The sequence below is a fragment of the Sphaerodactylus townsendi genome, linkage group LG04, assembly GCF_021028975.2.
Source record: "Sphaerodactylus townsendi isolate TG3544 linkage group LG04, MPM_Stown_v2.3, whole genome shotgun sequence".
NCBI lineage: Eukaryota > Metazoa > Chordata > Lepidosauria > Squamata > Sphaerodactylidae > Sphaerodactylus > Sphaerodactylus townsendi.
In genome coordinates this window covers 157,938,157-157,963,118 of record NC_059428.1, presented here as the reverse complement: position 1 = coordinate 157,963,118, position 24,962 = coordinate 157,938,157, and the positions used below count along the sequence as shown (strand labels likewise).

The 24,962-nt window shown below is 45.9% G+C and overlaps 1 protein-coding gene across 2 annotated transcripts in view; it reads left to right on the top strand.

The window, feature by feature from the left end:
• Positions 1–24,962, top strand: part of USP22 (ubiquitin specific peptidase 22) — a 101,832-nt gene that overhangs the window by 21,713 nt on the left and 55,157 nt on the right. Inside the window, exons 2-4 of one of the 2 annotated variants that reach the window (XM_048492554.1) lie at positions 8,353–8,485; positions 21,644–21,757; positions 22,300–22,344. In XM_048492554.1, coding sequence (XP_048348511.1) covers positions 8,353–8,485; positions 21,644–21,757; positions 22,300–22,344 — 292 coding nt within the window. The remainder of the gene's footprint in view (positions 1–8,352; positions 8,486–21,643; positions 21,758–22,299; positions 22,345–24,962) is intronic. The other variant, XM_048492555.1, reaches the window with a different exon arrangement.

The following is a 24,962-nucleotide window of genomic DNA, read 5'->3' as shown; positions in this document are numbered from 1 at the left end:
TGGTGTCGAAGTAGCAGCTGGTGGGTGCCTCTTCTTCCCTGGTGAAGTCCCTCTTGCTGAAGGGGACTGCCCTACTGAACTTCCTGCACATTTTGCAGTCGGGCCCTGACTATAAGAAGAATGTCGGCCAGGTAAGGATATTTGGGGCACAGCCATGCTCTGGCAATAGCCATCAATGTGAGCCGTCTGCCTTCTGTGGGGCAGTGAAAAGTAAACAGGCCACCAGTGTTGGCTGTATGCCACATGACAGAGTGCCCCTGTAAGAGGTTATTCTGTTGCTCTTGTGACTTTTGTGTTCTTGTGTTCCCCTGTGGGGTGGGGGGACAGTCATCAGTGAACTCAGGACTCAAAGTTCTCATGCTTGGACACCACTGGACGTTACTGTTAGGTTGAGCGCCAATATCTGGCTGTCCTGAACGGCAGCAGCTACAGAAGAGGGGTCGTGAGCTCTGCGTACATGTGGGAAGCATTGAGTAAGAACATAAGAAAGAGCCTGCTGGATCAGATCAGAGTCCACCTAGTCCACCACTCTGCTACTCTCAGTGACCCACCAGGTGCCTTTGGGAGCTCACATGCAGGATGTGAAAGCAATGGCCTTCTGCTGCTGCTGCTGCCGAGCACCTGGTCTGCTGAGGCATTTGCAACCTCAGATCAAGGAGGATCAAGATTGGTAGCCACAGATCAACTTCTCCTCCATAAATCTGGCCAAGGCCCTTTGAAAGCTACCCAGGTTAGTGGCCATCACCACCTCCTGTGGCAGCATATTCCAAACACCAAAGGAAGAAATGTTTCCTTTTATGAGTCCTAATTCTTCCCCCCAGCATTTTCAGTGTATGCCCCCTGGTTTTAGTATTTTGAGAAAGAGAGGAAAATTTCTCTGTGTCAGCATTTTCTACTCCATGCACAGACTTGTCATATCCCCCCTCAGACGTCTCCTCTCCAAACTAAAGAGTCCCAAACGCTGCAGCCTCTCCTCATAAGTAATTTCACGTGAGGTATGAAGGAATGGAAAATTGAGAGGCGGCTTCTTATGCCGACTACTAAGCCAACAACCTACTTGGCGTGAGCTTGGGAAGAAGGCATTGGTATAACCCCCTCTAATTTTTCCCCTTGTAAAAATCATTTCGTGGAGCATCTGTATTGCAGCTATCTTTTCCTCCCTGTCAGAACTGGAGTAAATTGTAAATAAGTCCATGTTGTCTACGGATGGCTTAGACTCCTTGCTGTCAAAAGATGCAATCGGTTGCCGAAGCATTGATCTACATTTCCCGTGAGTGTCTCTTTTTCTATTAATACGGCTCAGATTATGCCCATCAAAGAAACCTAGTAGTCTCCCCAGAGTGCATATTTTTTCTCTCTCCCAACCCCTGCTGTCCTTATTAAGAACAGAAATTTTGGCGTGTCCTCCCGCTTTACAAGTTCACACCTCCGCTTCATGCGCGGCGCAGGATAACATGCTTCCGCACGGCTCCAGGTTGGCCTGGCTGCTCTGCGTTACTTCTCAAGTCATGCGTCTCCGAAGATTAGATCAGCGCATTACCTAAAACGTTTAAAAACATTTTCACGATTTGCTGACACGGGATGATGGGGCAAAGTAATAGATTTTTATACTCTGTCTTCGAACACTCTGCTGCGGCATTGGCAGCCGTCTTGTTCTCGTGTGGAATTGGCTGCTGCAGTGGTGCAGTGCAGGAAACTGATAAAATCACCACACTGAAAAAAGAACGCATGTGTGCTATATATTCCTTAAGCAAGGTTCAGAAAGGAGCGGAACTGGGAACTTGAAACCATTTTCCATCTTTCTCTCATCTGTTGAAGAGAGACGTTCCTCCGTGGGTACCCAAGGACGTAGCTTACCTACCCATTATTTAAACAAATGTTCACACCCTGTCAGGAGTTCATCACCTGTGTCACTCCTAGAGGACTTGGTTTTATTGAACCTTTAAAACAATGTGTTGGTAGTTCCCAGTGCACTGGAGTAATTTTTCCGCCCCTGAGACCTAATTGTGAAATTCCAGCCTGCGCTAAAGATGACTGATTTTTCCTCAGAGGTAAATCTGGGGCCTTTGTGTTGATGAAAACAAGCCATTCAAATAACTCATTTCCCACTTCTCCTTATTATAATCCCTCTGTGACGATGCATTAGGCTGTTGAGTTTTTATAAATAGCGTACGGAACATATCCTTGGACTCGGTTTCTTTTGTGGTTAGTACGTTTTTAGCAATCACCGAACTGAAGTTCACTAAGGAGTTGGACCACTTCAGAGGGTATTTCTAATCTTGCAAATGTGGACGCTCCTCAGGGAGGGCGTAGGGCCATTGGTTTGTTTTCGCTGCCTTCTCTGCAGAGTTCATTCCTGCTCAGATGGATGCTGGATCCTTCGGGGGGGGGGGGACCTTCATTTCTGCAGTTCTGGGGATGGTCAAAGAGCCACGCAAGGCAGTGGATTGAGAGCAAGTGCGGTGTAGTGGTTAAGAGCAGGTGGATTCTACTCAGGAGAACCCACACCTCCCCCTGAGTGGCAGAGGCTTATCTGGTGAACCAGATGTGTTTCTGCACTCCTACATTCCTGCTGGGTGACCTTGGGCTAGTCACAGTTCTCTGGAACTCTCTCAGCCCCACCTACCCCACAAGGTGGGGAGAGGAAGGGAAAGGAGCTTGTAAGCCACCTTGAGTCTTCTTTCAGGGGAGAAAGGTGGGGTATAAATCCAAACTCCTCCTCCTCCTCCTCCTCCTCCTCCTCTTCTTCTTCTTCTTCTTCTTCTTCTTCTTCTTCTTCTTCTTCTTCTTCTTCTTCTTCTTCTTCTTCTTCTTCTTCTTCTTCTTCTTCTTCTTCTGCAGCAGCAGCAGCAGCAGCAGCAGCAGCAGCAGCAGCAGCAGCAGCAGCAGCAGCAGCAGCAGCAGCAGCCTATTCTGGCTTCTCAAAATTGCTTGATACTCTCTGCAGTTTTGAAGTTTTGGCAGTCAACACTTGCTTCCTCCCCTAAACTAAAGTCTTCAGTTCCCAGGGAAAATCTTGAGCTCAGTGTTGGATTCTGCGCTTGCACAGAAATTACAGATACCCACAGCCATGAATCTTGCAGTGTGGAATACTTGAACCAGACATCAAATCATTGCTGTGCTACCATCCTCTGTTATGTTCCTAGAATGCTTATGTTATGGTTAAAATGTAGGGTTAAAGAAAGAAAAAGTACCCCCCATTTAAGAGAAAATGATCCCCTATCTCCGTCATAGAATCATCCCCCCCCCCCACCCATATACATAAGTCCTTTGCCTTAACTTTAACATCCTCCATATGTAGGGTGACATTGCTGGGCTGTGTGCCTCGTTCATAACACTGGCGATTTATTCTATCCAGAAATAAATTCCTTAGTCAACCGAAATGCCAGCTGGAAAAAAAACAAAGCATAAAAGCACAGTTTAACTCTGAATTTATCACTGCCTCCTTGGCAAGCTTTTCTAAGTATTTACTTCTTTCCAGGGGACTCTGATAGCACCTCAGCAGTGGTTAGTTCAGTAAGAATTAGGTGCTGCTGAAAATGAAGATTTCCATCCCGTTTTGGTCTTGGGTAGCTGGTGTGGTGTAGTGGTTAAGAGCAAAGGGATTCTAATCGGGAGAACCAGGTTTGATTCCACACTCCTCCACCTGAGTGGCAGAGACTTTTCTGGTGTTTCCGCACTCCTGTGTTCCTGCTGGGTGACCTTGGGCTAGTCTCAGTTCTCTGAGAGCTCTCTCAGCCCCACCGACCTCACAAGGTGTCTGTTGTGGGGAGAGGAAGGAAAGGAGCTTGTAAGCCACCTTGAATCTGCTTGCAGGAGAGAAAGTTGCTGGACCAGAAGGGTTATGATCCGCAACAGCCAGTGGCTGTTACCCAACATTCCTTCTGCTTGGTCTCCAATTCTCGTTGTCTGAAGGATCCCTAGTTGGTCCAGGGAGTTCGTGTGACTCACTGCTGTTCTGATGATGCAACCCGGCATACTGACTCATGTAAATAGTATTTTGGTTGTGTTCTGTCCCCTAGGTGGTAAATGAATAAGTTGTACTGTATAGTTGGGAATGTTAGGAAAAGTGCTTTGTGGCTTTTCCTTAAAAGTTTTGGGCGTTGACGTGTCGAATGCTGGTATGTAGCTTTTAAAACTCCCAAGTAATGATTCACAAGTAATGTTGTAGCCTTCTTTCTGACCTACCGATTGGTTGCAATTTGAAAAAAAAAAAAGCATGGTAGTTACATTACATGGTAGTTACAAGTAGTTGTGTTTTAATACTCTGATCTAAAATATGTTTACCCCACAGCAATTTTCAGTGTAATTTTTTGCTAAGTGTACTTAGATTTTTAATGTAGAGCGTATATTGATCTCGGTGGTTGCCTGTAAATATTAACCTTCCAGCCTTTGTTAAAAACAGGGTTTTATCATCAGCAGAACTGGCACAGTTGTACAGCTCAGCTCATGTCAAGGAAGGGTAGAAAGCCTAAATGTAAATACTCCCTTGCAGGTACCTATTCGCCCAAGGCAAGTAACGATTCTTGAGAACAAGTATCTCGTCTCATCCACATTCCAGTCAACTTTCTGACTCATAGATTCATAGAGTTGGAAGAGAACGCAAGGGCCATCAAGTCCAACCCCCTTGCCGTGCGGGATCGTGGGCAAGCTAGCATATGTAGAAGAAGAGTTTTGGATTTATACCTGTAAGGAGACTCAAGGTGGCTTACAATCTCCTTTCCCTTCCTCTCTCCTTGTGAGGTAGGTGGGAACGGAGAGAGTTCCAAAGAACTGTGACTAGCCCAAGGTCACCCAGCAGGAATGTCTGTCTACAAGGTGGAGAAATGGCTGATTTGGACACATGGCAACTGCTGTGACATCACAGAATGTTCTCAAACATTCATACCAACTATCTCAATGCCATGAAGCATTCTGAGCCATATAATAGTGCTTTTGTCCAAGGAACGTTCTTCATGGAGCATTCTTAGGATCTTCTGTGTAGAACATTAACATTGGCTTTTGCCTGTACTTGATTGCAAGGTCACAATCTCGCCCAGAAAAGATCTCTTCCTGACTCTTGTCCCGATTTTTGCAACTTATCTGGGTACATTTGAAGACTGAGAGCGACGTCAAGATATTTTGCTTGTAGCTTTTGTGACGTCCTGTAACAAAAGAGTAGTTTTTAGATTAAAACTCGATTCTGACCTTTTCCTGCTAACTCATTGTATCATCAATTGGATGGGAAGCTTCTACAACCAACTGTATAAGAAACCAAATCGTCAGTAGTTGGAGCTCTGGTCATATCAACACCCTCCAGCATAGAAGCTGCTTGCAATGTACACGTTAGCCCCAGAACCACAATTACACACCCATTTGTCATGAGATTTCCAACACCTGTGTAGATAATTGGGTTTTTGTCCATGTTTCACGGGTGTCAAACTCTGGCCCTCCAGATGTTCATGGACTACAATTCCCATCAGCCCCTCCCAGTCTGGGCATTGGCCATGCTGGCAAAGGCTGATGGGAATAGTAGTTCATGAACATCTGGAGGGCCACCGCTTGACACCCAATACTTTATACCAGATGTTTTCTTGGACTCACAAGTGCATCTGTTAATTAGATTTTGTGTTCCTTTGGAAACGTGATTTGTGCGAGGTGCACAAGTCAAATCTTTGCGCAAATTACTTCAGTTTGTAAGTGACGTGAGCCTCTTGCCTGTCCTTAACACCCCCCATAACTTTCTAAAATCCAAGTGACCAACCCAGAGTAAAATGTTAAACGGTTAACATCTGGCTTTCGTAGAAGGTTGAGCTTAAGGCTTTTCAGTGGATTAAATACATACTGAGGAATAAAATTTCACTGGCTTATTTGCAAATCCAGTTTCCAGAGTTCTTTCACTGTGTAGCACCTCATCAAGAAGCGGAATTTGGGGAAAAGATGGAATATTAGTGGTGGGCTCAGTTCTTGCAGGCTTGTAATGTGTTGTCTGGGTAAACAGCCTACAATATGAAGTATAATAAAGGAGAAATTAGCCCTGATGGATCGACATTGAGGTCACAAGAGAGAGGGCACTGGGTATATCACCAAATTTGGCCCTTTTCTCTCTCTCTTTTTTTGCCGTGGAAGTAAATAGCAGGTGTTCACTCATGGGGAAACTGTATTTGGACGAGGCTGCAGTGATGGGGAAAATCCCTTGGCATGAGCTGACCTGGTCTTCATTGAATAGGCTCCATAGGGTATATACGTGTGCTTCTGTGTGTAGCCAGTTACTACCTGTTCATTGCCATAGATCCATTGTTACTGACATTTTGCTAGTTGAGGGGAGAGAACATATTGGTTAGACCTCGCCTGGAATATTGCTTACAGTTCTGGGCACCACAGTTCAAGAAGGATATTGACAAGCTGGAACGGGTCCAGAGGAGGGTGACCAAAGTGGTCAAAGGTCTGGAATCCATGCCCTACGAGGAGAGACTTAGGCGGCTGGGGATGTTTTGTTTGGTGAAGAGAAGGTGAAGAGGTGACATGGCAGCCATGTTTAGATATTTGAAGGGATGTCATGTTGGTGAGGGAGCAAGCTTATTTTCTGCTGCTCTGGAGACCAGGACCAGGAGTCATGGGTTCAAGGTGAAGGAAAAGAGATTCTAACTAAACATCAGGAAAAACTTCCTGATAGTAAGGGCTGTTTTTCAGTCCAGGGAGTGATTCACATTTGCATTCTCTGCAGCAGCAGCAAAAGTCTTAGTGAATGTAAACTCTGTGTCTGGGCGGAGTCCATTGTCCATGAACCTAGCATGCCCTTGCCCTTTGATTCTCATGTTTTTAATTACTGGTAGCCAAGTTTTGTTAATTCTCAGAGTCTCTTCCTTCTTGTTGAAGTTTTCTTGGTGGACACAGTGTGTAACAGACTTCCCTCTGCGATGCACCTCTGAAGATGCCGGCCACAGATGCAGGCGAAACATTAGGAACAAGATCTACCAGACCACAGCCACACAGCCTGGAAAACCCACCACAACTAGTTAATTTGTTCTGTTTGTCAGACTTGTTTGACATTTCCTGTTTTGTAATAATGCTGCCTGTCTGGAGGTGCTTTCACTCTTTATATCCAACTTTGTATTTGTTTACTTGAAGCTTGGTTTGACCAAAGGTTGACTGTTGTGGGTTTTCTGGGCTGCTTGCCTTTGGTCTGGTAGTTTTGGCTGCAAATATTTCTCCTGGCGTCTTTAGAGGCATGTCATGGTAAGACTTGTTTCTTTCTGGAGAGGAACACCTCTTACCGTGACATGCCTCTGAAGATGACAGCCATGGTTGTGCGTGAAACGTCGGGAGCCAAAACTGCTAGACCGCAACTTCATAGCCTAGAAAACCTACAACAGATGGTGGATCCCTGCTGTAAAACTCTTGGAAAATACATTGATCAGATCTTTCTGAGATCATTTATTGATCAGATGAACTTGGCCTTTGGGAGAACCCGTGGCCAATTCACTTGAAGAGAACCTGATCGTGAAGCCTTTAAAGTTTGAGCATATTTGTTTCACTTTTTTGTTCAATGGACAGAGCAGAAAAAAATTCTTCTTACTATTGTATGTCGTGCTTTTCTGCACATTAATATCTCTGGCGTGAAAAAACTTCCACCATATTGGCAATTTGTTTGGCTGGCCAATAAGAGCACTTCTCCTTTTACACTGTAGCTGCAGCCTCTGTCTCTGTCTCCTCTGTGTAGCTGGCTCATGACTGAGATGCTCTGAGATTCCTGACGGCTCTCCTAGTTTCATGGCATCAGGCTCTGCCTTGGCTTGCAACGAAGGGTTTGAAGCCAGCATGGTGTAGTGGTTAAGAGCAGATGGATTCTAATCTGGAGACCCGGGTTTGACTCTCCACTCCTCCACCTGAGTGGCAGAGGCTTATCTGGTGAACCAGATTTGCTTCCGCACTCCTATATTCCTGCTGGGTGACCTTGGGCTAGTCACAGTTCATTCAGAACTCTCTCAGCCCCACCAGCCTCACAATGTCTGTTGTGGGGAGAGGAGGGGAAAGGAGCTTGTAGGCCACCTTGAGTCTCCTTGCAGGAGAGAAAGGTGGGGTATAAATCCAAACTCTTCTTCTGCTGCTGCTGCCTGCACCCCCTCAGGATGAGCCAGTTTTGGATCCACAGTGTCTTCAGGCTCTACGTCAGAGTCCTCAACAACTGGGGGACTGGTTCATGACAGGTTGCATCATGGGCAACGACACAGGGTTGTGTAGGAAACTCCGTGGTCGCTTTTTGCATGGCTCACCTCTCAGGGAAAACGAGACGAATCTCTGTCCTGCTTCACTCCTGTAACCCAGCAGTGCCGGCCGTTTGTAACGCATGTCTCTCCTTTCCTTTTGCAGGCAAAGTCGTGTATCTGTCACATGTGCGGTGCCCATCTGAACAGACTTCATTCTTGCCTGTACTGTGTCTTCTTTGGCTGTTTTACAAAGAAGCACATTCACGAGCACGCGAAGGCAAAGCGGCACAATTTAGGTAAGCCGTCTTCCTACAGAAAAGCAGTGTGTTTGCTCAGGTCTGTCCTCTGTAATGTGGAAAGTATGATGTTTAGATCAGACGAGCCCATGCAGCTGGTTTGTTTGGGTCACGGAGGACATTTCTGGCATTCATCTCATTTTTTCCCCCTTAGCAACCTTTCCTGTAATTGTACAGTGGATTCACAAAGGCCAGGTTGCCCCTTCTCAGGTTAGAACAAGACACAACCAGCAGTTTCTTCCGGGGGCAAAGAGTGGTGACTAGACCAGTGGTGGCGAACCTTTGGCACTCCAGATGTTTTGGACTACAATTCCCATGCTGGCAGGGGCTGATGGGAATTGTAGTCCATAACATCTGGAGTGCCAAAGGTTCGCCACCACAGGACTAGACCCTCTTGGATTTCTGTTGCCCAGTTTATTGTGTTGCGGACCCCGTTAGAAATCACGCAAGACGTTCATGTTCCTCAGCCTTTCCCTTAGAAAACTTGGGTCTCATGTTGGCCCCTTCCGCACGTGCAGAACAACGCACTTTCAATCCGCTTTCAGTGCACTTTGAAGCTGGATTTCCCTGTGCGGAATCACAAAATCCACTTTCAAACCATTGTGGAAGTGGATTGAATGTGCATTATTCTGCATGTGCAGCAGGGGCCTTTGACGAACCTTAGCAAGCACTTTAATCCCACTGAAACTTGAATGGCAGTTTTGGGGTTTTGGACTAGGAACTGCACAACCCAGATTCAAATCCCCACTCACAGGGTCTTGGGCCGGTCCCATGCTCTCAGCCCTGACCCTGGCTATAATTTGGATGGGAAACCTCTAAGGAGTACCGGGGCCAGGACTCGGAATCAGGTAATGGCAAACCACCTCGAACGTTTCTTGCCTTGTAAACCCCTATCAAGAATTTGTCCTTGTGATAATGATCGTATTGATTCTATCTCCCATGTCCTTTTTGATATTTTTTTAATGGTAAGTACGTGTGATTTATTTATCAGCCCTCTTCTTCCTAAACTGAGAGGGCTCCCTGCTCAAAAATGGGTATCAAATGGCGAGCGGTGTCTTATTGTAGAAAACCTTCCTCCCTCTTTAAGTACTGAAATTCTTTTTCACACAGAGAAACACTCCTGCAGTTGCTCACTTAGAACTGAATATTTTCCCACAAATATGCATACATTTTTTATATTGTTCCATACTTCTCTGTATGCTGGATACTGGCTGTAGAACCTCCCTGTAGCTCTTTTGAATTTTAAAAATAATGGTTTCTGACTGTCGTATATTTACCGCATTAGTTATAAATTTTGCCCATCCTTCCTCACCTTCCTAGACTTGTCAGGATGGTGAAGAGCAGGTGAACTCTAATCTAGAGGAACCGGGTTTGATTCCCCGCTCTGCCACTTGAGCTGTGGAGGCTTATCTAGGGAACCAGATTAGCTTGTGCTCTCCAATACACACGCCAGCTGGGTGACCTTGGGCTAGTCACAGTTTTTCTGAGCTCTCTCAGCCCCACCTACTTCACAGGGTGTTTGTTGTGAGGGGGGGGGGAAAGGATATTGTAAGCTCCTTTGAGTCTCCTTACAGGAGAGAAAGGGGGATATAAGTCCAACTCTCCTCCTCCTCCTTGTGTGATAGGATTTGGCAAACATCATATCATCTCCTTTTGAAAAATTATATATAATCCCTTTTATTCTTGATACGCGTCTTGAAAAGACATAAAGGGAGGCAGTTTCAACCAAGATGTTTGTATTGTTTGTCTGTACATCTTTGTTGTCCATAGACCTAACACCTGAGCTGTACTTCTGTGCTTGTATGTGTTATCATATTACACTGTTTGTCAAACTTTCCACTTTCAGGGAACTCTTTCTGTTCTATTTGTTTGGAGAACGAAACGTAGTGTGTGCCCTAACCCTACTCCTACCTTGGCCTTGGTTGTTGCCCCTATGAATTGGGTGCCTGCCCTACCCAAGGGCTCCTCAGCAGCTACACAATACTGGACTTTGAAGTGATTGTTGGGTTTCTTTCAAGGGCGCTTGGCTCCACTTCCCGATCTTTGCTTTGAAAAACCTCAGACGAGCTTCCGAGAAACTCCCAGGTTCCTCAGACTCCCCTTCGAAAACGTTATTAATAATATCGGCAAGGAGCGTGAAGAACTGAAGACGGGAACCGTCCAGATAAGCCGCTTGGAGGGAACCAGAGTTGCCTACAAATCATCAACGCATACTTCCTTTTTGTTGCTGTCTTTTCAGAAGATTTTTGTAATCAGGGTATAAGGCAGAAGACAGTAACACTGCAAGGGGCTGAGAGAACTGGAGGCAGGCAACAATGCTATCACACAGTTCCACCTGCTGCGGCTCAGATCTGCCCCCTCCAGCTTCCTTTCCCTTTGATTTTCTGTTTTGTGTCTACGTTTTCGTGTCTCAAATCTTGGTTTTTCTCTAATCTGCACTTGTCCCCGCCCGTTCTCTTTCCCGGCACGTTCTCGTATTACATGTGTTTCAGTGTTTCGATTAGAACGATTCCTCCTTTTAAAATGAAACGTTGCATTTTATGAACATTCTGAACTGTGTCTGGCTTTTGGCTGGAAAAAACGGGGTTCGGAGCCAGTGAATAAGGGCGCTGCTCGACATGGAAACAAGCAGCTGGGCTGTGCGAACTTCTTGTGTGGTGAAAGTGATGGAGCTTGGCTCTGATATGTATCCAGATTTCGTGATTCATCACATCCCAATTCAACCAACTTTCTGAAGGTTTTCTTAACTACAGTGACTCATGATCCATTCCAGGCACCGATGGAGAAAGTATTCCCAGATTAACCAAGGCCATAGCTCAGCAACAGAGCATATGCTTGGCTTGTAAAGGCTTTACAAGAGAGCCAGCATGGTGTAGCTGTTAGGACCAGGTGGATTCTAATCTGAAGGAACTGGGTGTGATTCCCCGCTCTGCCGCTTGAGCTGTCAAGGCTTATCTGGGGATTTCAGATTAGCCTGTCCACTCCCAACAAATGCCAGCTGGGTGACCTTGGGCTAATCACAGTTCTTCGGAGCTCTCCGCCCCACCTACCTCACAGGGTGTTTGTTGTGATGGGGAAAGAGAAAGGAGATTGTAAGTCCCTTTGAGTCTCCTTACAGGAGAGAAAGGGGGGATATAAATCCAACTCTCCTCCTCCTCCTCCTCCTCCTCCTCCTCTTTTTTCAGTCCCTGATTTCTCCAGTTAAAGAATCTTCTAGCGGGACTGTGGAAGACATCAGCCCATCACGCCAGAGAAACACTATTGTTCAGAATTCACCGCTTATACTACAGTAGTGTTGTCAGAAAAATAGTACTGTACAGGTTAGATCAGGGGTCTGCAACCTGCGGCTCTCCAGATGTTCATGGACTACAATTCCCATCAGCCCCTGCCAGCATGGCCAGTTGGCTGAGATAGTTGGCCATGGTGGCAGTGGCTGACAGGAATTCCAATTGGCCATGCTGGCAGGGGCTGATGGGATTTGTAGTCCATGAACATCTGGAGAGCCGCAGGTTGCAGTTCTCTAGGTTACATGGACCACTGATCTGACTCCGTGTATACTTTATATGTTCCTTTGAAAAATCAAAGTTGTAATATTTCCAATTGCAGGACAAAAAATTGGGGGAGCAGACACAGTGAATCCCTCACGAAATGTTTAGAGTTGAGTGACTAAGCATCAGCTACAGAGGGTTTTATTAGCTGGTGAGCAGACACGGTCAGCATTGGCTTTATTGTCTGTTAAACGTGTCTCTCACCGCATTGGCATGATGGTTAGTCACTTATTTTAAGAGCTGTGTCAGGGAAAGAAATGTCTTTGCTTAAAAACAAAACAGGGTCAGCTTGCACGTGGCTCCAGTTGTGGGTGTCACTTCGCCTTCCCCCACTGTGTCGTTCTGAAATGAAAACTCTAGTCTGAAACTGGGTTGCAGCCTTGGTTTGGAGAGCAAGAGCAAACCGCAGTTTGCCGGTTCACACGTAACAGTTTGTGCTTAAGCAGGAAGTCACTGATTGAATCGGAGCACACAGAGGGAGCCGGTGAGCCCATACTGGTTGCCCTTTTGTGTGAGCGGATCATTTGCCCTGGGATTGTTTCCTGAAATCGGCGTGGTGGGGAAGATCCGATGCTTCCAAAAGAGAATGTACACTGAGCTGTGCCGTACGGTCCGCTGTGGCCAAAGTGCTGGGCTTGCGCATGAGGAAAACTTACATCCGAAGTCATCTGGGAATCTCCTATGGCAGGCTCCAGTAGGTCATTCCTGCACCATGGCCTGTGAGGTGATATCAAGGGAAAAATGAGAGCACCTTGTTTAGGGGGTCAGTTTTGATCTCCAAAGAGAAGAGGTGGGGTGAAAAGGGGATGAGCATTATTGCATCACACGGTCAAAAATAAATGCCTTAAATAGCAAACTACTGACCGTCCTGCTTATATAGCAGCACCATGCCTATTCTAAAAAACCCTGTTTGTGGTAAAAGTTAAAGGTAGCCCCCCCTTTGCAAGCACTGGGTCAAGACAGGCCCATGGGGTGACATAAAATTATGATGTTAGCTAGGCAGACTGTGTTTACAAGGTGGTTTGCCATCGCTTTCCCCAGTTGTCTACCCTTTACCTCCAGTAAGCTGGGTACTCTGCAGAAGAAGAAGGTGAAGAAGAAGAGTTTGGATTTATATCCCCCCTTTCTCTCCTGTAAGGAGACTCAAAGGGGCTTACAGTCTCTTTTTCCTCCCCCCCCCCAACAAATACCATGTGATGTGGATGGGGGCTGAGAGAGCTTCCAAGAACTGTGACTAGCTCAAGGTCACCCAGCTGGCATGTGTTGGAGTGCACAAGCTGACCTAGTTCCCCAGATAAGCCTCCACAGCTCAAGTGGCAGAACAGGGAATCAAACCCGGTTCTCCAGTTTAGAGTACACTTGCTCTTGACCACTACGCAACTGCTGGGATGGAAGGCTGAGTCAGCCTTGAGCCGGCTACCTGAAACTGACTTCCGTCGGGATCGAACTCAGGAAGTGAGCAGAGCTTTTGACCGCAGCACTACAACTTCCTGCTCTATGCCATGGGGCTCTGTTCTCCCCATCTCCCCAGTTTGGGAAGAAGGGGGGGAGGGAAAGGTTATATTTTTTGAAGCATCTGAATATTCCCATCATACAGCAATACTCAGGGCTGTTGCTGTACTTGAGGAAATCTGCCGGATCTTGAAAAACAGGCTAAGTGCATGCAGAACATAAAACGAGCAGAAATTATTGTGAAGGACCGAGCGACTTTTGCTCAGCTAACGTCGGTATCCATGGAGACGTGCCGAAACTGAAGCTCTTGGTGCCAAACGATGCAGCTTTAGCACGAACGGCCGCATGCCTGCTCCAGAATGACGTCTTCGCAGTGGGAACAAGCAGCTGGAAGAGAGGCCGTGGGCAAATTTGAAGCCTTGGCGTAGCCCCTGGCCCCAGTGCCCCATGGCTCTGATTCTTTTTCTCAAAGCTGGAAGCTGTTTAAGAGGTAGACTCTTCCCATCTGAAGCAAACCGGCAGCTATGTTCCTAGGCACTTCAGCTGCTCCTGTCTCAGATGCGAGTTACGACACAGGCAGATGGAAACAAACGGCTTCTCAGATTTGATGGAATATGCTGCCACAGGAGGTGGTGATGGCCGCTAACCTGGCTAGCTTTCAAAGGGGTTTGGACAGATTGATGGAGGAGATCTATGGCTCCCAATCTTGATCCTCCTTGATCTCAGATTGCAAATGCCTTAGCAGACCAAGTGCTCAGGAGCAGAAGCAGCAGCAGCAGAAGGCCATTTCTTTCACATCCTGCCTGTGAGCTCCCAAAGGCACCTGGTGGGCCACTGCAAGTAGCAGAGTGCTGGACTAGATGGACTCTGGTCTGACCCAGCAAGGTTCTTTCTTATGTTCTTACGATGAGACCAGGCTAGCGTGGGCCATCCAGCACAGAGCAGCAGGAATCTTACCAGCATCTTATTGTATATTATGTATTTGCTTTTCAATTGAAGTTTTCCGAGCCAGTTCTAAGATGGAATGGCATATTAGCATTTCTGCTCTCAGCATCCTGTGGTGGAGTGTCTGGCTGCTACAGTTTGGCAAACGTCGTCCTCCTAGCTCCAGCATGGTGTAGTGGTTAAGAGCAGGTACACTCTAATCTGGAGGAACCAGATGAACTTGTGCACTCCAACACATGCCGGCTGGGTGACCTTGGGCTAGTCACAGTTCTTGGGAGCTCTCTCAGCCCCCCACCCACCTCACAGGGTGTTTGTTGTGCTGGGGGGGGGGAAGGGAAAGGAGATTGTAAGCCCCTTTGAGTCTTCTTACAGTAGAGAAAAGGGGGATATAAATCCAAACTCTTATTCTCCTTCATCTGGAAGGTGGTAAAGTTCAGGGGGTAACGTGCAAGCTGATTGGATGGAATGCCTGCCCGTTAAATGGCCAGGGAGCCCCCGCCCTCTTGCCTCCACTGCAAGAAGATAGAACTCGTGAACTCAGTCAAGTGGAGTGACTGAAGGACTGATTTTTGCTTGGGTTTGTGCAAAATGTCAAACCGAAGGCCGCTATTTCAAGGAGTTCTAAATCAGTTGGGCTCTCGACGCCCCCATGTTTTGATTTTGCTCTTGTGGTCTTAAATGCAGTCATTTTGGACAGCTCTGTTCGCACAATATGCAACAGATTGCATATACAAATAATAAGCAACACCGATGCTTCACTTCCCCTTAGGCGTGGTTTGTTTTTTTCCCGCCGCCGCCTCCTTTGAGGAAGTGAGTACATCTCTGCGGGGGTTCCTGGCCACTGCCGCCTTAGCTTGCCTGGTTCTCTGTCCGCGTGGCTTCAGCCTCTTGCAGCAAGTTCAGAGTTGCTCTTGGCTTCTTAGCTAACAACCGGCACCACCCGTAATCAATTTTTATAGAAATGATACGATAATACACCTTAAAAACTTAGACGATCACCCACCAAAATTTGTCAAGTCTTCACTCGACCACCTCTTCCTGATGCATTTTCTTTCTAATGTCACCGATAGAACAGTCTTTGCCCATCTGCGATGTAATGCTCTGCCTTTGGCATTTGCAGAGAGAAAATATAAAACGTCCCCGGTAGTGGAACACGCCTGCATCTGCCAGAACGGGAATATAGAGTCTATGAACATGTCTCATGGAGTCAGCGTGGGGTAGTGGTTAAGAGCAGGTGGATTCTAATCTGGAGAACCGGGTTTGATTCCCCACTCCTCCACCTGAGAGGCAAAGGCTTATCTGGTGAACCAGATGTGTTTCCCCACCCCTACATTCCTGCTGGGTGACCTTGGGCTAGTCACAGTTCTCTCTGAACTCTCTCAGCCCCACCTGCCTCAGAAGGTGTCTATTGTGGGGAGAGGAAGGGAAAGGAACTTGTAAGTCACCTTGAGAAGAATGGAAATGAGCTTGTAAGTTACCTTGTTATGAACTACAGTTCCCATCATCCCCTGCCAGCATCATTCTCTCAAATAAGGATCAGGCGCTAACTCAAAAGTCGTGAATATACTTGATTAGCAATTAAGATCCGAAGTGGCTGGATTAAGGGCCATTGACACAATAAAGTAAGATAAACCTCCTCAAATTAGTGCTTTTTTTCACCCAGTGCTGTGAGATTATTTTTTTAGGGATTCTTTTGGGTTGATGTTTTTAACTAATTTTTTTGGTTTGATTTTTTTAAACTAAATGTTATCCAGCAATGTATTGACCTGTATAGATATTTAACAACGGAGAAAACCATCCTTCACAGAGAAGCCCCCCCCCCCCGTGAGATGAATCGACACACACACACACACACACACACACACACCCACCCACCCACCCCCGACAGCTATCCTCTGAGTCTGTTCTCAAATGGGAAGAACAAAAGCTGGTCAAAGACTGTAATTAAATAAAGAGAGAGAACAAAAGTAAACAAAAGGGCATATCTCTTCTTAGCACAACGTTTTGGGTTACCATGGGACTAGCCCCTAATTATCATTAGCTCTTTTTAGGGACAGTAATGAAAGAGGACAGGGAAAGGAGTTTGTCCCCTTGGAGTCCCCTTACAGGAGAGAAAAGGCAGGGTATAAATCCAAACCCCACTACTTGTTTTTATGAGCACTGGCTGAGCCTATATTGGTTCCTTTTACCATCTCATAATAAGGTTCATGTTGCTGACTTGAACTCTCACTCAGTGGCTGTGATGGAAGTCAGCAAACAGCTTTGACCGATGGTACGCTGGCACCCAGAATGTGAAAGAATGCCCTCTGTCTTGCGGTGTTTGAAATCATGGTGAATGGCATGGGGGGGGGATTTCCTGGACTGGGGAGCCCACAGTGTGGTGGGGTGGTTGCCTAGAGAGAGATTATCGGGCTCAATAGGAGCAGCACTGGCGTAGGAGGTTAAGAGCTCGTGTATCTAATCTGGAGGAACCAGGTTTGATTCCCAGCTCTGCCGCCTGAGCTGTGGAGGCTTATCTGGGGAATTCAGATTAGCCTGTCCACTCCCACACATGCCAGCTGGGTGACCTTGGGCTAGTCACAGCTTCTCGGAGCTCTCTCAGCCCCATTTACCTCACAGGGTGTTTGTTGTGAGGGGGGGAGGGCAAGGAGATTGTAAGCCCCTTTGAGTCTCCTGCAGGAGAGAAAGGGGGGATATAAATCCAAACTACTACTCCTCCTCCTCCTCCTCCTCCTCTTCTTCTTCTTCTTCCTTCTTCCTTCTTCTTCTTCTTCTTCTTCCTCCTCCTCTTCTTCTTCTTCTTCTTCTTCTTCTTCTTCTTCTTCTTCTTCTTCTTCTTCTTCTTCTTCTTCTTCTTCTTCTTCTTCTTCAATAGCTAGATTGGGAACCAGGCTGGCTTGCGGCCCTGATAAGCCCCATCAATCAATGAACATCCCTGAATTAACACGTAGGCATCGAATGATCCAAGCATCAAGAAGAGCGATGAACTCAGCCCCCTTCCTTCATTGATGGCCAAAAGCATCCCTGTCTAAAAGGCAGAGTACAAATGTGATCGCTTTACCTGCCCAGCGCCTTGTTCTGCCATTTTCAATGATACCGAGGAACACGAAGGAGAAGAGAACCCCCACGCTCCCTTGGAGTATCGCACATGTGACCTCTAGGCCTCCCATATCTTGCAACCGGGGCTTATGGCGCGCCAGCTGTAGAGTGCCTGTCTCTGTGTTTTGAGCAAACAAATCTGACCGGAGCCGTGCAGGGGTGTGAAACTCGCGGCCCTCCAGATGTTCCTGAACTGCAATTCCCATCACTCCCTCCCAACATGAGCATTGGCTATACTGGCAAGGGCTGATGGGAATTGTAGTTCATGAACATCTGGAGGGCCGCGAGTTTGACACCTGTGTTGGGGGGGGTCTGAAAATCCCACCCCTCGATCCCTCACACCTGCAGAGCTAAGCCAAACATTATAGCGGATGTATCCGTAGAGGGTCGAGAGAGCTGTAGGCTGTGGGCGTCCATGGGACATGGGACTGTTTTTCTGCTTTGGGAACTGACCTATGAGGTCAACTGAAGAGGCCAGTCTGAATGTTAAAGAGCCGGGGGTCAAAGTCTTGAGAACCACTGCTGTGGGGCAAATGGAATACACAAGGAAGTATGATGTAGGAAAAATTTAGGGACCAAGTTTTGGGTATCAAGGCAGTTCTAAGAGGCCGATTCCACGCGTGCTGTTAAATGTTTTTCTTTTCCACATGCGCTGTTAAGGGTCTCAATAAAGGCCGTGAACCCTTCACTTGTAAACATGGCGGCATAAGGCCGCTTCAACAGATGCTTGTAAAAGCAAGCGCCTTTCACGCAACCCAGGCGTCGGCGCTTCCGACACACTGATGCGAGAACTAAGAGACTGACTCTTAAGTGGGTCATCAATGAAGGTACTTAGTTACCAGTAACCGCAGGCTATAAAAGAGCCTGTTGTGTTTCCCTTTCCGCCCATCCTGTTTTGAAAACGGCAGTGAAAGAGGATTGTAATCAAATAAGAGCCGTAGATATCCAATGTCCTATCCAGTCCCCAGGTACAGCAGTTCTTGGTACGGAGTCGTGGGGGTGGGAATTGCATCGGCGAAAATGGCGAACAGTAGCTTGACAGCGTCTCTATCATTTTTTTTAAAGGTTAAAACCGTAATTGCAGAGGTTGCTTTGGTTTACAACGAAGTCGCCAAGTGAAACATGGGAAGGGTCCCAGTAAACATATAGTTTAAAAGAAGATCCAAGGCTTTATTTTCAAAAAACATATTTTTCAGATATGGTTTTGTAAGGCTCTGTACAGCCAGCCATCCACCCACCCTATTGCTATGGCAACCGTTAACTTCTGTGTAACTGTTATACAAGCAAGTACCAAATCTAACACAATGTTTAAAATCTTTTATTTTCCACAGAAAAATTCACCCCGGTATGTATATTCAGATTATAATAAGAACGAAAGATGCGAGAAGTTTGGTGTAGAATCGAGCTACCGCGTTCACCTTTCAGATTAAGATACTTATGAACCAATTTATTTTGTATATTACTGCCGGAAGCCGCAGTGATACGTATTTAGAACACACTGAGATACTGAAGACTGTTTTTAAAGGAAAGTCTAATGAAAACTGTTGAAATTCAAGTTTATTGGGTAGTCTGAATGAACAGCCTGTCTCAAAACCTACCTTGGGAAATCTAATTTAAGACATTCTCAGATAGCGTCCCGTCCTTCCGTATGCGAAGAAGCGCCAACGACTGCTGTACCCAGAGACTTGAAAGGAAATTGGATATTTATGGGAGTCGTTTTATTATAATCTTCTCTCGCTAGGAATTGTCAAAACAAGATGAAGAAAACAACGTAGAGCTGTTTTGTGGCTTGTAGTTATAGTAAATTAAGTATATTCAATTAATACTGACTGCCTCTGAAGCTGGCCAGCCACCTCGTTTACGGACGAGGTTGTTTTTTTACCAGCATCCCTGGTGCGTGTAGTTTTTAGATTTCAGTTTCAAGTCTCTTTGGTGTAACTATTCCAGCATCAATCGGGAAATAGAGTATTGCTCAATCTCATGGGTTGAGATAACGGCAGCCATTTCTGGATGCGGAAGGTTTGAAACCTTAATTCTCATGTGGTTCTGGTGGGCTTCCCGGGCTGTGTGGCCGTGGTCTGGTGGATCTTGTTCCTAACGTTTCGCCTGCATCTGTGGCTGGCATCTTCAGAGGTGTCCTAAGAGGACACAGTGTGTAACAGACTTCCCTCTGTCATTCACCTCTGAAGATGCCAGCCACAGATGCAGGCGAAACATTAGGAACAAGATCCACCAGACCACGGCCACACAGCCCGGGAAACCCACCAGAACCAGTTGAACCCGGCCATGAAAGCCTTAATTCTCATCTTTGTATTGGTTAGAAGGGTACTACTTTGTGCCAGTTGAAAATGTGGACATTTATTTTATTTTATTGGACTTAGATCTCCCCTTTCCCATTTGAAGATGGACTCAGGGTGGGTTACAAACACAAAAAGCATACAGAACATATAAAAGCATATGGAACAATGCCAAAACTTGTTGCTTTTGAAATTGAAATAATTGAAATAAAAACACAACAAAGGAGGTATAATCCAATTGAAAACAAGGCAAGTCAATTGCCTCAACTGATTGTACTAACATCTTTATCTGGGACAGAGGATAAAAACTAGCATCTGGAATTGGTCCTTGAAGCCAATTGGCAGCCTTTAAACAGGTGCGCTGTACTCTCCACCTCCCGTTCCTGGAAATAAGCAAGCTGCAGAATCCCAGAATCGTGCAGTTGGTTGAAGTTTTCCATCCATCTTCAAAGGCAGTCCTGCGTAGGATGTAACATGCCGAGCTGTTGTGGTTTATTATATTCTTAGACAGTTCGTAAACAGGGAGCAGCAGTGGTGTAGTGGTTAAGAGCAGGTGTACTCTAATCTGGAGGAACTGAGTTTGATTCCCTGCTCTGCCGCCTGAGCTGTGGAGGCTTATCTGGGGAATTCAGATTAGCCTGCACACTCCCACACATTCCAGCTGGGTGACCTTAGGCTAGTCACAGTTATTCTGAGCTTTCTCAGCCCCACCCACCTCGCAGAGTGTTTGTTGTGAGGGAAGGGCAAGGAGATTGTAAATCCCTTTGAGTCTCCTTACAGGAGAGGAAGGGGGGATATAACTCCAACTCTTCTTCTTCTTCTTCTTCTTCTTCTTCTTCTTCTTCTTCTTCTTCTTCTTCTTCTTCTTCTTCTTCTTCTTCTTCTTCTTCTTCTTCTTCTTCTTCTTCTTCTTCTTCTTCTTCTTCTTCTTCTTCTTCTTCTTCTTCTTCTTCTTCTTCTTCTTCTTCTTCTTCTTCTTCTTCTTCTTCTTCTTCTTCTTCTTCTTCTTCTTCTTCTTCTTCTTCTTCTTCTTCTTCTTCTTCTTCTTCTAGGAACTTTCAGGGTTAACATTGACACTTTGAAACTGTACAGTGTTATTAGTATGCAATATATTTATAATAGACTGGATAGGATGGATCTCTTGTAGTATTTGTGAATTTCTGTTGCACTGTGAACAAGAAAAAGATAACTTGAAGGGGTTTATTTTGTGGTGGGGAAGGAATTCTTTGTGATCTTATAGACCTTTCAGTATCAAGGCAGATCTTCAGAACTTGGTCAGATTAGCTCCCACACGAAGGTAGATTCCCCATGCCAGATTTTAGACTTAATAATTCAGTTCAATAACCTGTATTAGGCATTTACAAAACAAGAAGGGGAAAAAAATGTCAAAACGTAATACAAGGTTAAGCTTAGCGAAACATTAGGTATTTTTCTAACCATGCAGGACTTTCAAAAGAATTTCAGATATCTCGACTTCAGTACTATTGAGCAAATTAATCATTTTAATATTATCAGATGTCAAAGATAATGTCTCAAACCCAAGATAATGTCTCAAACCCAACCAGGAACAATGCAGCAAAATCAGGTCTACCGTTATTGTAACTAGGACAAAACAAAATAAGATTGTAGACTTGGTGGTATGGACTGTTTTGGTTTTATTCCTAACAGAGGTTTCCAGCACTTTAATGATCAAACATTGGGAAAAAAACCCAATGTGCCTTAATTTTATAGCTGGTATTAATCTCTCAAGCATTCTGAAATTTTACAATTTTTGTTGTCTCTCCCCCCCCCTCCCCTCCCGTCTTTTGTTTCTGCAGCCATAGACCTTTTGTATGGGGGTATATACTGCTTTATGTGTCAAGATTACATATACGACAAAGATATGGAACAAATTGCCAAAGAAGAACAACGGAAAGCTTGGAAACTACAAGGTTTGGTTTTCTTTCAGTATCTGCCTGAATGAATGCTCACTTTCATCCATAGTCCTCCTGGCCCCTCCCACCGATCAGCTGCAAAAACCAGTAAGGGGACGAGAGGACCGCTTTGGGAACCGCTCTGTGCAGGTTGCAGGAGAGGCGAACAGACAGAGAGAGAGAACTCTTCCATTTAGGGGGCTACACTGTTTGTTTAGTCTGCACACTTGTCTAAACTGTAGCTGAAACTAAGGCCTCTCCAGAAAATTACAAGCACACTCCCCCTTGTGTCAGGTGCAATAGTTGTTGTTGATTTAAAAAAACCCTAGATCTGGTAGAATGAACCCACGTCTTTGAGCGTAGAACGTAACCCAGGCGAGAAATCCACTCCCCTCACACGAACTACTTTCCCGTGTGAGATCACCTAGAGTGTGATGGCGTGGTCCGCACGTGCTCTGTTTGGCACCCGCCTGTGTATGTCTGTAGATATTGACACACGAGTATATGTACACGTTTTGTTTTATTATTCAGTTTGCTTTCCCTAATTTTTTCTTTTTTAGCCTTCACTCCAACAATGGTTTCTCACTACCAGTGTACTATGACAGGTAAGAAGTGTGTGAGCTTGGGGACGCATTTCACTAACCAAGCGTCCCTCCGCTGCTGATCTGCCATTTTTTTAAGACAAAAAAATCGTGGTTTTTAAATGCAGAGTTTAAAAAAAAATGCTTTCCTTTCACAGAGAGTACGTATTGGGGGGGTTTTGGTGGCAAACTTCTAATTTTGCATGACTTTCCCATGATCGAGCTCTTCAAAAACAAATGTTTTACCCTAAACTGGAGAATTCTTGGTGTTGTGTATTTTTTTTAAATCTTAAGCTAGATCAGGGGTCTGCAACTTGCGGCTCTCCAGATGTTCATGGACTACAATTCCCAATTGGCCATGCTGGCAGGGACTAATGGGATTTGTAGTCCATGAACATCTGGAGAGCTGCAGGTTGCAGACCCCTGAGCTAGATTTCATGGCTCCCAGAAAAAAAAATACCCCTGGAATAAAACCTGCAGCTCTGTAATATCTCCTCTCCCGTAATAAAAATATAGGTAGGAGCTGATAGCGCATTCTCCCTCTTCAGTGGAAGTATCTGATACCCTATTATTTTAATGTGGTTCAGTCTAACGAACGGGCAGATAGGGATGGATTTCAGAACCGAAAAAAGAACATGGCACAAAATGTTGCCCTCAGAAACTGTTTTCAGTGACAGGTGCAGGAGGATAGCAGTTTATAAATACCTGGGAAGGTATTTTTTAAGCCTGGGTTAGGTCTGGTTGGTCATTTAACAGTCTCTTAAGCATGCTTATCATGCAATCCAGAACAGTTAATCCAGTCTAAACCCATTGACTTCAGTGAGCTTAGAATGGAATAACTCTGCCTCCTTCCGCAGGTGCAGAATAATGCACATTCAATCCACTTTCACAATGGTTTGCAAGTGGATTTGGCTCTTCCGCACAGTCAAATCCAGCTGCAAAGTGCATTGAAAGGGCACTGAAAGTGCATTATTCTGCATGTGCGGGGCCTCTGTTCTGGATTGCACCATGCTTGTTTTTGGCTCGAGAGGAACACATCAGCGCAAGGCATCACACAAGTCATGGACTTGGTATAGCCTTCATCAGCCCAGAGCTCGGGGTGCATCCAAGTCACGTTGCATTCTGACATGCACAATTCAAGTGTGTTTTGGACACACCACAAAGTTAATATTGGAGTTTTACCTCTGCTACCCTGTCATGTTTTTTACCTTGTCCTTCTTCCAAAGAGCTCAGGCCCACATACGGGGTTCTTCCCTTCTTAAGAGCACCAGAGGCATAGTGGTTAAGAGCAGGTATACCCTAATCTGGAGGAACCGGGTTTGATTCCCCGCTCTGCCGCCTGAGCTGTGGAGGCTTATCTGGGGAATTCAGATTAGCCTGTACACTCCAATACACTCCAATACAGCTGGGTGACCCTGGGCTAGTCACAGTTCTTCCGATCTCTCAGCCCCCACCTACCTCACAGGGAGTTTGTTGTGAGAGGGGAAGGGAAAGGAGTTTGTAAGCCCCTTTGAGTCTCCTTACAGGAGAGAAAGGGGGGATATAAATCCAATTCTTCTTCTTCTTCTTCTTCTTCTTCTCCTCCTCCTCCTCCTCTTCTTCTTCTTCTTCTTCTTCTTCTTCTTCTTCTTCTTCTTCTTCTTCTTCTTCTTCTTCTTCTTCTTCTTCTTCTTCTTCTTCTTCTTCTTCTTCTTCTTCTTCACAATAACTCTGTGAGATTGTGGAGGCTGAAAGAGAGTGTGTGGTGCGACTTTCCAAAGTCTAAGTGGAGATCCAGACCTACGCGTGAGCCAAACCTGCTGGTGACCGTAGCTTTGTTTTGCCCAGGGAGATCAAGCTGAGTAAATTATTTGCCGCTTTGAGGTAGTTCTTGTGACAGAAAAAAAAATACAGGATTAAAACACCGAAGACGGAGAATGTTTTCATGCAGTGGTAAAAATGTGAGGCAAGGAACATCCCTAGTTCATATCTCAGCTAGACGGCTTTGATCGAGCCTCTCTTCCCCACTTCGGCCCCTTATCTGTGATCTGAAGGTAATGAGCTCCCATGAATGATGGTTGTTAGGAGAGATTTTTGATATTTTTATTTAGGATGGGTCTGTGCTGCCTTTCCACACAGATAACACACGTGAAACTCTGAATGCTCACAAGGTGATAGGCAAATGCTGATCCCAGCAGTGGTGCAGTGGTTAAGAGCAGGTGCCCTCTAATCTGGAGGAACCAGGTTTGATTCCCCACTCTGCCGCTTGAGCTGTGGAGGCTTATCTGGGGAACCAGATTACCTTGTGCATTCCAACACATGCCAGCTGGGTGACCTTGGGCTAGTCACAGTTCTTTGGAGCTCCCTCAGCCCCACCCACCTCACAGGGTGTTTGTTGTGAGAGAGGAAGGGAAAGGAGATTGTCAGCCCCTCTGAGTCTCCTTACAGGAGAGAAAGGGGGGATATAAATCCAAACTCTTCTTCTTCTCTTCTTCCATTTTATGAAGGTGGAAGGCATGGAGCATCATTCTCAGACTGGGGTAGCGTCTGTGATCCAGCTTTCGGACCAGCTAGTACAGGTTTCCCTGTCCCCAAGGGGACTTTTGTGGCTCTTGAACAATGCCCGCCCCCCTCAGTGCCCACCAACCTGGCAAACCCCCCTT